The sequence below is a fragment of the Chinchilla lanigera genome, unplaced genomic scaffold (assembly GCF_000276665.1).
Source record: "Chinchilla lanigera isolate Chin_1 unplaced genomic scaffold, ChiLan1.0 scaffold00009, whole genome shotgun sequence".
NCBI lineage: Eukaryota > Metazoa > Chordata > Mammalia > Rodentia > Chinchillidae > Chinchilla > Chinchilla lanigera.
In genome coordinates this window covers 4,892,040-4,909,713 of record NW_004955410.1, presented here as the reverse complement: position 1 = coordinate 4,909,713, position 17,674 = coordinate 4,892,040, and the positions used below count along the sequence as shown (strand labels likewise).

At 38.7% G+C, this 17,674-nt stretch overlaps 1 protein-coding gene across 1 annotated transcript in view; it reads right to left on the bottom strand.

Annotated features, from left to right (window-relative positions):
- Sema3c (sema domain, immunoglobulin domain (Ig), short basic domain, secreted, (semaphorin) 3C) overlaps positions 1 to 17,674 on the bottom strand; it is a gene marked incomplete at its 5' end in the record, with an annotated part of 157,803 nt that overhangs the window by 43,747 nt on the left and 96,382 nt on the right. Inside the window, 5 exon segments of the mRNA XM_005377197.2 lie at positions 4,369 to 4,591; positions 11,981 to 12,125; positions 13,942 to 14,011; positions 15,912 to 16,026; positions 17,151 to 17,293. Of these exon segments, the coding sequence (XP_005377254.1) occupies positions 4,369 to 4,591; positions 11,981 to 12,125; positions 13,942 to 14,011; positions 15,912 to 16,026; positions 17,151 to 17,293 (696 nt within the window).

The window sequence follows — 17,674 nt, the reverse complement described above, 5'->3', positions numbered from 1 at the left end:
GATACACAGCTGAATTCTACAAGACATTCAGAGAAGATTTAATGCCAACACTCCTCAAACTCTTTAATGAAACTGAAGAAGAAGAAATTCTCCCTAACTCATTTCTGGAGGCAAGTATTATATTGATACCAAAACCAGAGAAAGACCTAACCAAAAGAGAGAACTATAGACCAATCTCCCTAATGAACATAGATGCAAAGATACTCAATAAAATACTAGCAAACAGAATTAATTCAGCCAATCATCAAGAAGATAATACAGCATGACTAAGTAAGACTCATACCAGGGATGCAGGGATGGTTCAGTATACACAAATCAATCAGTGTAATACACCATATCAACAGAGTCAAAGACAAAAATCACATAATCATCTCAATAAATACAGAAAAAGCTTTTGACAAAGGCCAACACGCATTGATGATAAAAGCCCTACAGAACATAGGAATCAATGGTCTTTACCTCAATCTGATCAAAGCCATCTATGACAAACCAACAGTCAACATCATACTAAATGGACAAAAGCTAAAAGCTTTCACTTTAAAATCAGGAACAAGACAAGGATGCCTACTGTTACCACTCTTATTCAACATAGTTCTGGAAACATTAGTCAGAGCAATTAGACAAGAGAGAGATATAAAAGGAATAAGAATAGGAAAGGGAGAAGTGAAATTATCATTATTTGCAGATGACATGATACTCTGCATGGAAGACCTCAAAAACTCCATCAGAAGACTCCTAGAATTAATCAACAAATTCAGTAGTGTAGCTGGATACAAAGTCAACACTCAAAACTCAATAGCACTGCTATACACAAACAACAAATTTCTCTGAGAGAGAAATTTAAGGAACCATACCTTTCACAATAGCATCCAAAAAATTAAAATATTTAGGAATCAGTCTAACAAAAGAAGTGAAAGATCTATACAATGAAAACTACAGTATTCTGAAAAAAAGAGATCAAAGAGGATTTTGGAAAATGGAAAGATATTCCTTGCTCATGGATAGGAAGACCCAACATTTTCAAAATGGCCATACTTCCTAAATTGTTGTACAGATTCAAGGCAATCCCAATTAAAATACCATTATTGTACCTCACAGATCTAGAGAAAACATTCCTAAAATTCATCTGGAACCAGAAAAGACAAAAATAGCAAAAGCAATCCTGCTCAACAAAGACAAGGCAGGTGGCATCACAATCCCTGACTTGAAAGAATACTACTACAAGGTTACTGTGACAAAATCGATATGATACTGGCAAAAAACCAGACTTATCTGAGCAAGCAATTTGAAGTGGAGCAATGGGACAGACTGGAAGATGCAGGCTCAGCCACAAACACACTCAGCTACCTCATCTCTGACAAAGGGGCCAAACAAGTTCACTGGAAGAAAGATAGCCTCTTTAATAAATGCTGCTGGGAGAAAGGGTTCACCATATACCAAAGACTGAAACTAGACCCATGTCTATCACTATGCACCAAACTCATGTCAAAATGGATCAAAGATCTAAATATAAAACAGAAACACTAAATCTACTGGAAGAGAAAGCAGGTAAAAACTTGAAGACATAGGGGTAGGTAGAGAGTTCCTGAATAAAAACCACACTACACAGGAAATACTTCAAATAATCAACAAATGGGATCTCATCTTACTGAAAGTTTTTGCACATCTAAAGAAATCACCACTAGAGTAAAAAAAAAAAAAAAAAAAAAACCCACAGGTTTGGAAAAAATTCTAGCTGACTGTCCCTCAGACAAAGGACTTCTATCTAGAACATATAAATAATTAAAAAGCATCAGCCCCTCAGAATTCAAACACTCAGTCCAAAAATGGGCATCTGAGATGAACACACACTTCTCAGATTAAGAAATACAAATGGCAAATAAATCATGAGAAAATGTTCAACATCGTTAATCATTTGTGAAACGCAAACTAAAACAACATTGAGATTTCATCTTACTCCAGTAGGAATGACTATCATAAGAAATCAACCAATAACAAGTGCTGGTGAGGATATGGAGAAAAAGGAACCCTTCTCCACTGCTGGTGGGACTGTAGACTGATGAAACCACTGTGGAAATCAGTTTGGAGATTCCTCAATAAACTAGGACTAGAGGTCCCATTCAATATAGCTATTCCCCTTATGGTTATTTTCACAGAACAGGAAACATCATATCACAGTGATATATATGCACCCATGTTTAGCAATTTGTCATAGCTAAATCTTGGAGGCAACCCAAATGCCCATCACCTGAGGAATGGATAAAAAAGTTGTGGTGTTTTTACATAGTGAAATATCACTCAGCTATAAAGAAAGATAATCTCGAGGCTTTTATAGGTAAATGGACTCAACTAGAGACCATACTCATAAATCAAATAAATCAGACCTGCATGTGCAAACACCATATTGTCTCACTAGTGCAAGAACCTGAAAGAGTGAAAAAAATCTAGGAGGTACTATAGTCATTGTGAAACAAAATGAAACTGCTCAAAAGGAAAGAACTGGGATGAGGGAAAAGAGAAAAAAAAGAAGGGGAAAATATGTATATATGTATGCACAGGATAGCTAACATAGCTGTACTACTGACTTTTATTGTTCTATTGAAAAGAACAGTTAATGTTTAATTGTTTGATCAATCTTACATGTCTATATTTGTTTGAGTAACCAATTTGAAGATAGTAATATGTAATACAATAACCACTTTTAATTTCCTATCACCTTGTCTGGAAATTCTGTACGGCTTGTATTGTTTTTGTGTTATTTTCTAAATGTGTGTGTTTTTGTCAATATGTTTTCATTCTTTTATCTTTAAAAAGAAAAAGAAAAGGGATTTTTAAAAAGAATTGAAAGGGAAAATGGAAATAGAGCTTTTTCAAAAGGGAATGGGAAGAAGGGCTGGAGGGAGAGGAGGAAGGTGGATTGAAAAAACCCCTGAAACTATGTTATGTCCACATACACATCTCCCGTGATGAGTGTGATCACATGGGCTGAAAACATGTACTAATGGCAGCACCTCCAGAAGGAAAATAAGATAACTCGGTCCAGGAAGGGCAGGGGGGCAGGCAGCAGACTTGAGAGGAGAGTGAGGAATGAAAGGTTGTTGCTCAGCAGAGAGTTAACAAGTGAAAACTGAGACATCCACATGCAGAGAAGGTGCCAAGTCATGCATTCTAGAAGATTCTCACTCCCTGAAATTTCCAACTGAAATTCTGTGAGACTGAAAGATTCAGATCTGGGACTTTAGGTGGAAGAATAAAAAGGGATAAAATAAGAACTTTATGACAAAAACACTCTCTGGAAATTTTAGTTAGCCACGAATAAGTAACCACAGTTTAAAACTGATTGAAGTCTGAGCATAACCCACTCTTTAGTTCAGAATCGATCTCCATCACAGCCGTAGTTTATAATGACTTCTGCAGACCTGTTTTACGTCTGGTTTCTGAATTAGAAGAGAAACTATTGCATTTCACAGACTGATTCTGAAATGGCAGTGAGTCTGAGATTCTGACACTGCTTTGTGGTAGTCAGAGATGTGACAAACCCTGCTATTTAGGACACAGGTTGACCTAGAGGACATTATAGTAAGTAACATAAACCAGGAAGAGAAAGGTATTTTCAATACAGCCTGACCAGTTGCCTGAGGTTTCCTTCCCTTGTGTAATAATTTCCAAATGTGGGGTGCACCAGAGTTACTGAAAGCACTCGGATCTCAGCCTTTGAATTTCTGGAGTGAAGCCTGGAAGCTTCTATTTCTAACAAGTACTCAGCAACATGGATTCTGCTGTCCTGCACTGTCCCTACTTTGAGAATCACCATTACAAGACACACTCGCTAATCACTCGTCACGGATGCCTATGAACATGTGAACAAGAATATTTCCACTCGACTTCCATTAAAATACATCCACCAAGTAGAATTTGTGGGTGTATTAAAATAGCCACATATATATTTTCAGTAAGGCTATGTATATTCTAGTTAGACTTGTTTCCAAATGTTTTCTGCAATGTGTTATCCACCATTATCATCACCCTAAGGAAATGGCTCCAGGTATAGGTTGAAACGTCTGAATTTACTTTCCTTCTGAAGAATACCGTGCTTACCCACACTATATATTCCTTTCCAGCCCTTCACTTTGCCCATTATCCTCTAGTTGTCTTTAGTAGGTGCCAGGACTATCCTAGATGATTTACATGTACTAACACACTTCTTCCCCCGAGATATCTTGCAACATAATTTATCTTAATAGCTCCACGTATAGTTGTGGAGACTGAGGCATAGAGAGATTCAATACCTCACTCAAGGCAAGGGCAGACACTGGGATCTTTCTGGTTTACCACATACTCTGCAAAGCACAGCTTGCACTCACTCACCCGTTCCCAGAAATAGGACGTGGTACCGGCCATCGGCTGCGTTCACGCGGTCCACGGCGATCTTTGTGTACTTGTAGTCGGTGCCTATGCGGACCATCAGAGGCCGCCTGTGGATCGGGTAGATGGAGTTGTACATGAGGGGATGGTTCCGTATAAAAGTGACCACATCATCTGGGAACTCCTTGGTGGTTCGCATATTGGGTGTAAATGCTCCTCCTGGACACTGAAATAAGGCAGTTAAAAAGTAACAAATAACAGTATAAAAAAGTCACTTCATTTTAGTGGTAAACAAAAGGCCTCTTTTCAAAAACACTTAGAAGGTCCAGTAGTTTTAAGTGTATTTGTTATTCACTAGGGAGAAAATAAACAGCCTGACTACATAGATGGTTATATCTGTGTTTAGTTTGGTCACCAAATGAGTCTAGGTCCATGTATCCCACCATATTTGTTTCCAGAGAGATGATTCCATGTTGTATTTCATATAATTTTCACTCTCCTCATCCATCACTTTTCTATTTTTTATTTTTGTGCCAGAAACTATAATGTTAAAAAATATCTTGTGGATGCCATCTTATGGTGCTATTGGTTAAAATAAATTAAATGGGCATCTTCAAATTCAAGCAGAACTCCAACATGCAAAAATTTTATCCCACTGGATCTCCCCTTATAGGAGGGATGCAGTGGTGGGTGTGGGGTGTTAGGTCTGCTTATCTCCTCCGGAACAGACCCCAGTCATGGTTGCCCCCAAGAGGGTGATCCCAACAGCCTCAATGCTCTCAAGCTCTGTGTGGTGCAGCTCTGCTGCCACCTGCGCTGTGCCCCTGCTGCCCCCTTCCTGGCCCCTGCACCCACTTTCCCCTTCTGGCATGCTCTTCTACAGCCTGTCCCATGTCTGTATGTTGCTTTACCAGGTCTCAGTTCAAAAGTGACTTCTTTCCCGCCATGCCATACAAGAAGCTTCCTCTCCCCATCTCCACTCTTTCCTCAGCCTGACCCTTCTCTTCACAGCCCTCCCCAACAGTGCATCAAGTGTTCCTTGCTATACGTATCTGTTCATTTCTCTATGGAGAGTGCAATCTGTGGGTTGACAGTAAAGGGTCTACTCTGACATTGGAGCTATAACAAAGCTGGTGATAGTAGATATTGAGTAGTTGAGTGTGCATTATATCATTCATGATCTCCCATTGTGATTTTGGTGTAGGGCTGCATGGAACTGGGACCTGGACTCTGGATGGGAGATGGAATTCAGAGACTCATATCCTAGGAAGCAGATAGAAAGCAATAAAGAGATTTAAAAAATGGACCCATAGAAGGCTTCTGGGTTCTGGAAAGAGACACTGGCCAGGGCTTCTGAAAGGAAGGAGCCATGTATACAGCATCTGAGGCCAAGCCCAAGGTACGGTGGGAACTACTGAGGCTGGGAATTACAACTTGCTAGTGAGTAGGAGCCAAACACTGGGTTATATAAGTGAAGCTGTACAGTGTGGCACATATAAGTGCTATTTACTAACCCTACTAAATACCTGACAAAAGCTTTGCTTCCAGGAACAGAAAGACTCTGTTATATTTTTCTTGAAAAATATAACACTTCTCTTCTAGTTTCATAACACTTCTCTTCTAGTTTCATTGCTCCTCATTAGAGAGGTTGGAGGTAAGAGGAAAGGAACCAGAAAGCTTCCTGATTAAGGGCAACGGGTACAAGGGGAGACACAATGGGGACTGTGACCAACTGGACAGTCGCACATTACCCAAAGGCATCGATGGCCCCTCCTTCTCAATGATTCCTCTTGTGCAGCAATATGAGGCTAGTTTTGTTAGATTTCAGCAGAAAAATAGCAATGCAGAATTTTGTGTTAAATCAGCCACATCTTCAAAGCTGACTCAGTTAAGAAAGAAAAACAACTCTGAGTCCCAAGGGGAACATGGACACCTTGGGTTCAAACCCATGGAACAGACTCCAGTACTACCGATGTCTTTGAGTTGCTTGCCAAACAGAATCATATTTGCCAATGCATCTCTGTAAATTCCAGTGTGATCTGACTGATTTAGACTACATCTTCAAGGGTGCAATTTCCAGATTAACTTGAAGAGTTAGTGGGACCACAGCTGTGCACAGAACCAGGAAACACAGCTTTCTTTTTGGAAAAAGGCACTAAGGGCAGTGATCTCTCTCCTTAACAAAGGAGAGAGAAGGAGACAACAGCAAAGCTATTTATTCCATTATTCCATTATCTTATTCCCTTATTCCACTGTCTTCAGTTCATGTGTCTTTCTGTTAAGAAAAGGCATCATGTTTAAGAACACAGGCTTACAAATTGCCCGCAATGAAGACCAAGATGAAGACAAAGAATTTAATTTGAGGTTGTTTGAGCTGTGGGATGTGTTCCACGCTTCTGCAAAATATGGACTTAAGGGTGTTTTCTCCTTTAGTTTTCACTCAAAGTGGAAAAGGGAAACGCATTGCTCAGCAAATGAAAACATGGAAAGAACAATGCATGGGCACTTCGCAGAGTTCCAGACCTTCACAGAACACCACTAATTATGGCTTGCTGAGCTGAGATGTCCCATTAAATATTTGCAAGCATTCACATTTGTAACTTCCAGAAAGATCCAAAGTTAGCATCTATCACCGGGCAATTCTTAACTATTTCCAGTTCGCATAGGCTCTGGTGTGAAGAGCTTTGAAACTATCAGTGCCTAGTTTCTGGCTTTTACTTAAAGATAACTGAAATTCAGAGAAGTTTGTGAAGGTTGCTTGAAACCATAATTATAAAATAGAAGATGCAAGCAAATAAGCTCAAATCAGTGACTTTATACTCTTATACACTTATTCTCCATTGGCAACTAAAAATTTGTGTGTGTGTGTGTATTCATAATGAACTTTTCCCTTAGAAACAAGCGTCTCCAAGTTTGGATTTATTTTTAAATTTGTAAAGTTTTTGACAGTAACTCCTGCATTATTCATGGCATAAACTTTGCAGATAAGATACAGAATGAGTGATAAGAGTAGCGGCAAGAATAAGAGGTGATGACCTTTGTGGACACTATTTGACTACTGTGATGCTCCCACTTCCAAACAAGATGCCTTATCTTTCCCCTGGTCCCAGACCTAGGGAAAAGGTGCACCAAAGCCCCACATAGCAGAACATCCATGGGCCATCAGAACATCACCGCCACATCTGGGAGTGAGGCTGGTGTTTCATTCTTCAGAAACTAAACTTTACTCAATAAACAGTCATTAAATAATTTTGGTTCAAGTTCTTTTTTCAGGGTTTGTTTTCCTTCAGTTTATTCTCTTCCTGTTTATCAGGCAGCCATAAGAAGTCCTTGTTTGAGAGAAGACAATTTAAGTTACTGAACTTGGAGGCAGGCACTGTGAAAGAAGTATTCCAAATGTCGTCCTGCCTAAGTCGGGTGGCCACAAACATCTGTACCTCCTGCTTCTCCTGAATACTGAATACTGCCTCACATCTATTGTGGAAGTTATCAGATTGGATATATCTGGGTGTAAACAGATATACACCCATTCTTTGGACATATTTTATTCAAAAACCGTGTTGATGTGCACCAGACAAGACATACAAATAAGAAATTACTGTTATCTTCTAAACACAAATACTCTAGTAAAGAAGACAGACATATTCAAAGCACAATAACAATCAAGAAAGAGAGTGAGAACTCAAGACATGTGTGAAGTAAGTAACTGCTTGGTTCTGGATCATGAAGCATGCACACAAAAGCCAGTATGTTTTAAAATTAAGTCAGAGTAGTGTAGAAGGTACAGCTTCCAGGGTGAGTGAAGAAGTTCAGAGATGGGAGAGCAAAGGTTGAGGAATTTAGGGAACCGTAATTCCTTGGACACTGAATTAGACGGTTCTGCTACATTTACAAATAGAGGTTAAAATAGAACACTTATATTTAGCCTTGCCTTAACAGGATATGCAATATATACAAAATCGGCCTCTGCAGAGGCTTTGTACATGTTGCAACAGAATAATGTAATTTGTTAGCTGGGCCACAGAGAGAGTGTGCAGTCTTTGGCTGCCCTTTGCAGCATACCAAAGGTGTCTTGTTTCTCCCACAAACTTGAGTTCCTGATGGAAAACGTTATGACACCGCTGGCTGGCTTCCTGCCTCTGACTTGAAGCGGCCTGTGAGGCCCTTTGCTAACCAGTGATCAGCCCGACTGGAAAAGCAGCACCTACAGAGAGCATTCGAACACTGGTATAGGATTTCTGCCAGGGTCATCTATTTATGGGGTTGACCCGGCAACCAGACTACTGTGAGGGGAAATAGAGCAGGACAATCCCAGTTGATCCTTCACTGGGAGGACTTCAGAGGCAGCATTCCTAACCAGGGAAAGAACACTGCGGGGCACTGGGCTGCTGGTCTCCTCGCCACGTGAGCAGGAAGCCCGGGAAGAGACCCACAGGGCTGCTCTGACTCACCACACGGAGCTGACTTGATGGGTTTTGCCTAAGCAGGGTGGAGGGCCCAGATCTTCGGGAAGCTAGATTTTCTAGGAGGAGTTCCAAGGTCACTCCTCCACCCTGCCTCTCTTTCCCCTCGGGACCACTCATCTGACAATTTTTGGATTTAAAAGAGCTGTTCTGGTCTCAACACCAGATGGAAGAAGCCACATTACAGAAATATGTCTTAAGCATGTCCTACTCCCTTTCTGCGCAGAGTCTATTCCAGATGTGTGTCACCCGGCCCTGGCTTGTTCTACCCTGCTTTAGAACAGGGAAGGAAAAATGCTTATTCTTAAAAGCTAAACCATTGTGAACAGAGACTTTTTTGTAGGATTTTCTAATTTCACATAGGTTTTATTTTGGTTCACTAAAAGGGCTGACCTATGGCCATGTAATACAGAGTAATGGCTTCTTGATGTGAGCAGTTCCTCACTGTGATTCTCAGAGCTCTTTGCCTGAGTTAAGGTGGCGTTCTAGTGGTGGTGTGGTTGATGCGCAGAACCGAGGTGGGGCCCGAGGTGGCCTTTCTTCAGCGGGGAAGGAAACCCTGGTTTGTAGCATCTGCCCATTTCCACAGTGCTAATATTTCCAGCATGACTAACTCGGTTACCACTATGATGTCTGCAGCTGAGCAGAGGCGCACGCCATGCACACGTTCTACTCGGAAAGCCCCGAGCAGGTTGGCCTGGAACACTCCATGCGAGGCTCTGTGCCCGCACTCTTGCTAAGCCAGCTTGGTCCTCTTTTATCTGCTTCTGGGTTTATCCCCTTGTTGGGCTCCTCTTGAGAAGGTTTTTGGGGATTAAGGGAGAATGGAGTTGGAGCCTACAAAACCAGTTACTCCTGTACAAATCCCATATTTATTCAAAGAATCATTAATGATTCTGTGAAAGTATCTACAATCACAGCCACCTCTCCACTTTCCCTGTAGATGGGAAACTAGGGCCAGATCAACTTCAAGTCATCCTCAAGAACCTGCCTGATCCTTGAGCAAGCGCATTCTCTGGGAATACGTGAGTTCTCTGGAGGGTTCAAAGGGAGCCTGTGACCTGCGGTGGCATTTGCAAGCTGCTCTCCGTCCTTCCTTTCTCTCTGTTCCCTTCCCTTCACCCAGCTCCAATGTCCCAGGTGTCTGAGACGCTACGACTGCTCAGTTGTGTCCTTGAGCTGGATAAAAGGAGCAGACGTTTGCCCCTACTTCTCTGAGCTGTGAGCATCAAGGAGTGGTGACTTCAGAGGGCAGTGTGAACTTCATGGTACTGTGAGGTATGATGAACATAACTTTTAAAAATGTACCGGTTTTAGGGATAAGTAACAATTCTCATAATTTCTCCCAAGTTAATTAAAAGTTAATTGTGTTATATAAAATCTATGTAAATGGCTAACGCTTGGGCTTCCTACCCAGGGAACCGAATTCAAGTGTTTTCTTTTTTTTTTTCTCAATGAAATGTTATCATGGATTTTACTGAAATTTAGGACACAGACTTCCAGAGAGCATTCCTAATTAATTGCTGTGCTGTTTGTAATCTCAGCAAACTGGAAACAGCTTATATATTTATCAACTATGACAATTATGATACTTTTATGTAGGAAACTGTTATGTAACTGTAAAACAATGAGAAAATATTTATGTAACTGTATAAATAATAGATACAGTTGTAATAGGGACAGTCAGTAATTTTTACACATATTAACTTAATTTTTGTTTTTTTTTTTGAGACAGGGTCTCACTATGCAGTTCAGGCTGGTCTTGATCTCACTTTGTAGCCCAGGCTGGTCTCAAACCTCAAGTGTTTTTAATTGTAAATAAATAGCTTTTTTAAGGCTTTGCAAATGATATTTCCTGAATTTTTTTTTAAAAACCCTAATAGCAGGCAAATTTAAGACAGTAAGACAATAAAGGGAAAAAATACATTATAAATATACTATAATGGCACAAAAAATGAAGCAAGTCAATAATTAGTAAAAACAATGTGGGATCAATATCTAAAGGAGTACAGAATTAGCAAAGGAAATGTCAAGTTCAATAAAAAGGTCATAAGTGTTATGTTTACATGAGTATTGTATTACCTATCTTTTGGTCTTTTTTATAAAATATTCATTATTTACATCCACTGCATGTTGTAACTCATAACTCTACTCCAAAATATAGAGAAATATTGAAGATTATATTTTTCATAATGAGCAATTGAAGAAACTTTTCTCTCAAACTATGTTCTGTGTGGCATTTTCCAGAGACAAACTAATCAGGCAGGTGCTTGGGCTGCTGAGCCATATCTCTGGCCCTGAGACAAACTAATCAATAATCTAGAAAGCAGTGTAACTATGGGGTAGGTGAAAAGTAAACAACAGGAAATTTTAAACTGGAATCCTGGAAAAATTCCCATTGCAATCTGCAGGTGAATGTTCTGAATCTTAGTTGAAAAAGTAACCCTACATGTGCCTTTTCATGTTATTAACATTGCATAATAGGTAGACATCTATAAACCCCTCAGAAATAGTCATTCTCACTTAGGGGATTTCTAATTTAAAAAAAAGTTAAATAATTCTAATGTATATATTATTTTATGGTATATAAATTTTTTTAAATTATCACCTACATTTTAATTATTTACTCAGATATGCCAAACATTTTTTTTTCTTTGAGAAAGATATAGCACATTGTTTTAAAGGAGGTACATCTCTAAAAATTAAAAATCTCCACATAAGTCATATCTAAGTTCATTTTCACTTGGTTATTCCTTTATTAAAACAGGTGGTATTCCTCAATAGAGGGAAGTGCTGTAAAATATAACCAGTATCCAAATACCTCAGTTTCCCCTGAAAAGTTAACACTTTTGAAGTTTCAGAGCCTATTCTATTGTAATTAGAAAAATATGTCTTCTTTGTGTGGCTTACATGATGTTTTGGAATCTAAAGGAGATTTGTCAGCAACAGCACTTTAAAAAATGGAGCATTATGTCACACGTGACAGGTTAATAAAGTCCTGATTTTTGGAGTCCTCAAGCCGGACGACCTCAAGTGAAACATTAGAATGAGCACAGCAGGAGACCTGGAGCTGTATTTAATGAATACGAACTGGCATTCAATTTTTGTTGAGGGATCAGCGTGATAACAGGGACACTTCCCTACATACTCACAGTTCCAGGGCGAGGGTACGGGATTCTCCCCTGGTAGGAAATCAGCTGATGGTTCGGCCCTTCTTTGTGTGCGAAGGGCCCATTAAACACGGTCTGGATGTCGGACAGGTGGTACACACACACTGCAGAGCCTTTAAAGACGGAGCTGCAAAAGTAAACACGAGTCTATCTTCTTACTGTATAAACAGTGCTTTAACTTTAAAAATAGGTGGTGAAGTTTATGATACAGAGCTGACCTGATTCATCACGGGAAACTTGAATGCTGTGGTGCAGAAGTGTAAAGTTAAACAACTTTTGCTGAATTGAAATAAGGTGTTGATACCTACAGCATTCAAATATTTAATTCACATGGAGGACATAGACAGTACCAAGTTATGGAAAAATTCTTCTGAATGTTCCCCAAAATAGAACAAAGAAGCTTTGAACTAGTTCATTTTAGCCACAAAAAAATGTACTGATGATTTTATGATACAAGTTTGAATCCCAGATCACTATCAGTGTAAGCTAATGCATTTAATTCTTAAATAATCCCGTTAATAAAAGCGCACCATCTTTTCATAGTGAGATGACTTTGAGGTGAGAGCCTTCTCAGTCTTCCTGACTTGTAATCTAAGCTGTCTTCATCCTAGTTCCTCCTCTGTGTGTTACAGGCAAAAAAGGCACCCACAAAACACTCGTCAATAATCTTCAGTCGGTAAAAATCTCAAAAAGTATGTTTGACTCCCTAAAATTTTTTTATTGTCACTACATCAGATTGACTGAAACTAACATTTCTCTGATTTATGCATTTACTGTAAAGTGGAGGTCTAATGCAAAAGGTTTTGTGCCCTCATAAAAAGAAACAACATATATTGTTATATATCACTAGGATCAATAGTCAGAAATCATGATTTTCATGTTTTCAGTATTAAATTTATTGGTATTGGAAAAAGAGGACAAGAGTGTTTCAGTGGAATTGATACTTTTTAAAGAATTTGATTATTTTTTTCTTTGCTCAATTCCTTGTGAGTTAAAGTGAGCCTACTCCTTTGGTGACACAGGAGTTAAGAATATCCCAAAGACGTCTTTCAGGAAAAACATCGATAACTGAAAATCAGTACATCTGTCATTTTCTTCTTTGAATAGCTCATCGCAGTTAACAATTATGCCATATTTCAACCCACTCAAAAATAATATTAAAACCTTTAGATCTCCATTTAATTGTTGACTGTGTGATGGAAAGCCCCAACACATCCCACACCGGCCTAGCAGTCATGGTAAAATGTGAGTCTGGGCTCAGAGGAAGGCTCCTAGTACAAAATTAACTAACAGAAATATCCTCAAGGCAGGTGTGGGCATGGAGAATTGTCTTGAGGTATATAATAATTGACACTGAACATCTCAGAGAAACTAGAAAATAGAAAAACGATTCTGAAATACACGAAAAACATGCCATGTAGAATACATAACTAGTTTAGTTTCTGTTGGTTTTTAAATAGTGAAAGTTACTTTGCTAGCAATGCTATACACTTTTACACTTTTCCTGAAGGGTAATGGTGCACAAGAATTATAAATATTGCTGTGTACAACTAAGCAAGTTTGGACACATACGTATGCTTGCGTTTCCACTGAGTAATCCAGTTAATAAACATGTCTTTGACCTCAAACAATGACAATAAATTGTCAAAGATCATCTTTGAAACATGACTGTTAAGACTATTTTCTTAGAAAAAATATCTTACATACTTCATTGTTACATTGTAATTCACAACAAGTAATCTTTACAAATGCAAACTATTTTGAAATCCTACTTCAAGCTCAAACATATCTTAGTAACCTGGAAAAAATAAGTAAAACAAGAGGGCTTTACTCCACACTTCTTTTAAATTTACAAGTTGAAGACAAGAATGTTTTCATAATATTTACTATTACTCAATAAAGTTTATTGTTGGACTCATAAAATGTCATTGTTTAATAATTACCTTGATGTTGTAAAAATACCGTACACCAGAGTTGTCCTTGGATTATCGGTTTCCAACAGAAACACATCCTCTAGAAAAAGGGAAGCATCAATCTTTTAAAATTTCTAAACAGCAAATGTGTTTGTTAAAATTTCCCTTCTTCAACTCCTGGAAGTACTATTCAGAAAGTTACTTATGATACATCATTATAAATTAGAAATAACTAAATGATAAGCACATGTTAAATTAAAATGTCAGTAGAGACTATCAGGATTTATGAAGACTGTTTCCCTATGAGAACAATTCTAATGAAATAATATGAAGTGGAAAGAACACAGTGGCATGGAATATGGATGGAGGCACAGGAAACTTCACACTACCTAGGGCAGCAGAAGGAGCAGTGGCTGTGACAGTTCTGGAGAGAGAGCTTAGCTATAGAAATGTCCTTGCTGCACCTTTGCTTGGGAATTTTCAAAATATCCTTTAATAATAAAATATCAGGTTTTTTAAAATGTAAAAAACAACACAACTCTCAATTTCTTTTAAACCTAGAATTAGAGGTAGGAACATGGAAAAAAATTTTTGAAGTGACTTTTCTTCACATAAAATAGGACTTCATTTTGACTTAAAGTTGAAATTGCACCTCTAACAGTAAGATGTTTTAAGTATATTATAGTAAAGACAAAGTACTCTCATATCTGAACATGAAGGTTTTCTGATAAAAAAACCCAATTAGCAAACAATTACAAAGAATGTAAGAATGGTCAGGGTTAAGTGAAATTTTGCAAATTTAGTTCTTGCTGAGAAATATGAAGAGAGATGCAGTTATATAAGTTAACAATGAGTTTAGGACACCTTCAGTGACAAGTTAATAACCACTAGACTTTGCATAAATGGAATAAAGGTTATGTCTAGCTTTATCCCAAAGAACAAGTCTAAAGCACAATGTATATACAATTTGAGAGGAAATAATGAAAGACAGTGATGGCAAAGCTTTTAGAGCTCTCAAGGGTACAAAGAGCCAGCTGTGGCATGTGCTCCACAGGTTTGCCACCACTGGTCTAGACTATGTCATAAAATGATAACTGGAACTTCTTCTGGAAAAATTGATACACACAGAGCACACTGGCCTTTAAGAACAACTGTCTATTTCAGTTTCATAACTGTTAGAACACTAAATTTTTCCCAAATTGTATATATACAATTTTACATTATACAATGTAATATTTCAATTTTATAATATACAATTGAATATGCAGTATATACAATACAGATATTATGTATAGCTGTTACTGGTAGTTTATCACCTGCCTCAAAATCTGAGAATAACCATCAATTTCCATTTTAAGATAAAAGCAAAAGAAAAGTCACTCTTTGGTGCACTTAGTATCTAGGAAATGCTGTTGTCACTGTGTTATTCCTGTCAGAGAGACCTGCTCCCTGCTGGAGAACAATCAGACTGTCAGTCTTTTTTGTTCTGGAAAGTGAGCACCTTTTCATGTCCTGCTGGGCCTACTTAGTCCTCGGTCAAGGAGCAGGTCTAAGATGAAGCATGCTAATTTCCCCGTAATTTCCACTCTGACACTTTTCCATCCAAATTCTATCCTGCCTTTTAGATTTGATAGTAAAAATATAAGGCTATATTCTTACATGAAAAGATTTTAAGTCAGAATATTACATATACATGAAATACAGATTCATTTCTAAGCCCAAAGCATATCCTTCTCTATATATAATTTTATAAGCACATGGCACACACACCTATATGCACACACATATGTATTCACTTTATATTACAGTAAATTTAATGGAAGAATTATTTCAACAGTCATGCAAGGGCAAAACAAATTAAGAAAATACTTAAGGAAATGGATGAACAAAGCCCAGATGACTGATTAAAATGGACACATTATTTGCACCGGAAGCTGCACGGTCACCTGAGAAACTACTACAAAGCGGAGCTTTGCGCGCTGTCTTCCAAGTCTGCGTACCTAACTCGTCGAAGTGTGTTTCCGGCCCCTCGTCGTCGGTGACGGAGCACACAAGCCTCGCCTTCAGGAAGGTGGTCCACTTGTTGACGAGGCTGCGCAGGCCACCTGTGTCGTTCTGAAACCAATTTGTAGACATCATCACTTTGGAAAATACAGAAGTGTGCTATTACCACTCACCTTGGAGTCAGATTGCTTTACTGTACTGTAATCTACAGAATGGAAATGGTAACCACTTCTGTACATCATAGTTAAAGAACAATAGGAAATATCTGTAGTACTGTATAAAATGGCTAGAGCCGCACGACTATTCTCTTACTGTTTCAGATGTAAACTAGTCAACTGGTTAACGAATAGCTGCCCTAATTTTAATGATGTATGACAGAAGCGCAGGCTGGGCTGTGGGCTGCAGAGTGGCTCTTCTGTCAAACGCTCCAGCCTGCCTGTTTCCTCTCTTCCATTTCTCTGCAGTCTCACTCATCTCGTGCTTTATGTACGCACCTGTCCGGGAGGCCTGAGGACTGGTGCTTGGGTCATTCACAAATAGTCTCTATTTCTGACTTATTTTTCCCTCTTGTCCAGAGAGGCCTTTTGACCCTTCCTGCTGTCTTTGAGAAACAGCTGAGTTCTGATTGGTGGCATGTGCAATACTCAAGGATTTAAAAAATAACAATAAACACTTTGAGAAATACTTTTTCACAAAGAATTCTAATCACAAATAGGTCAACACAAGTCCATAAGTCTGTAGGAGAGGATGCTATGAACTTTTCAGTGTTATTTATAGTTACTATTTATACACAGAACATTTTGGTAACTGTTTAGACCTGTATTTTCTACAACATTTCTTAAATTTTACTATTCTAGAAAGTTCCACACTGTTATCTTTTACTGAGATTTGCCTGTATTTTATTTACAAAAATTATTTTGTTTCTTTTAGTAATAGACAATTTAGCCATTTGTTTGAATTCCAATGCATTAAACAGACATGTGAAAATTAGTCACAACTGTTTATCTGTTTAAAACCACAACCAATTTCCCTGAAGGAAGCTTTTTCCTGAAATACGGTGTGCTTATCTCAAATGATGGGTGCAAATAAACACATTATTTTATAGGAATTTGTCTCGGTAATTTGTTTACATATTTGTAGCTCTAGATACTAAAAGCATGAAGAGAAACTATTGAAAATAGCTACTTATATAATGTGAAGCGTTTTCTTCCCGTTAGCGCAAGCGCAGTGCTTACAGGACACATCCTGGCTATCATGGAGTGGATCTGCTTCGTGCTCCTGTTGCTGCCCGTCAGTTTCTCTTTGAAGAAGAAGTACACCTTTGCATCGTTGGGATCCGTGCCGTCTGGGATGACGTGGGCATCCACGAACATGGGTTCTGGAATAAACCGCGAAGTCCTCCCGGTGAACACGTGCACATCCTGCTTCCCGCACGACTACGGGTGTGTCCCTCCCCCACTTGGCCATAAAGGAACGGTTCAATGTTCAGAGATTAAATTTCAAAAAGCAGCAATCGCGTTCCTTTCAACACTCCACATCAGCAACGTCAAGAGCCACAAAATGGAGCTGTAATTTGACAGCTCAGACTGCTTTCTTCCAACTGCAGTGCATTTTGGAGACACGGGAAATGCGAAACGCGACAAGTATTTGCGCCCTAATGACTTTGTAAAACTTGAAAAGATTTTCTACCAGTTATTTCTCGTGAAATCGGAGGGCTGCTCTATGGAACAGTGCTTGGTTTTCAAAGTGTGGTTTTCGA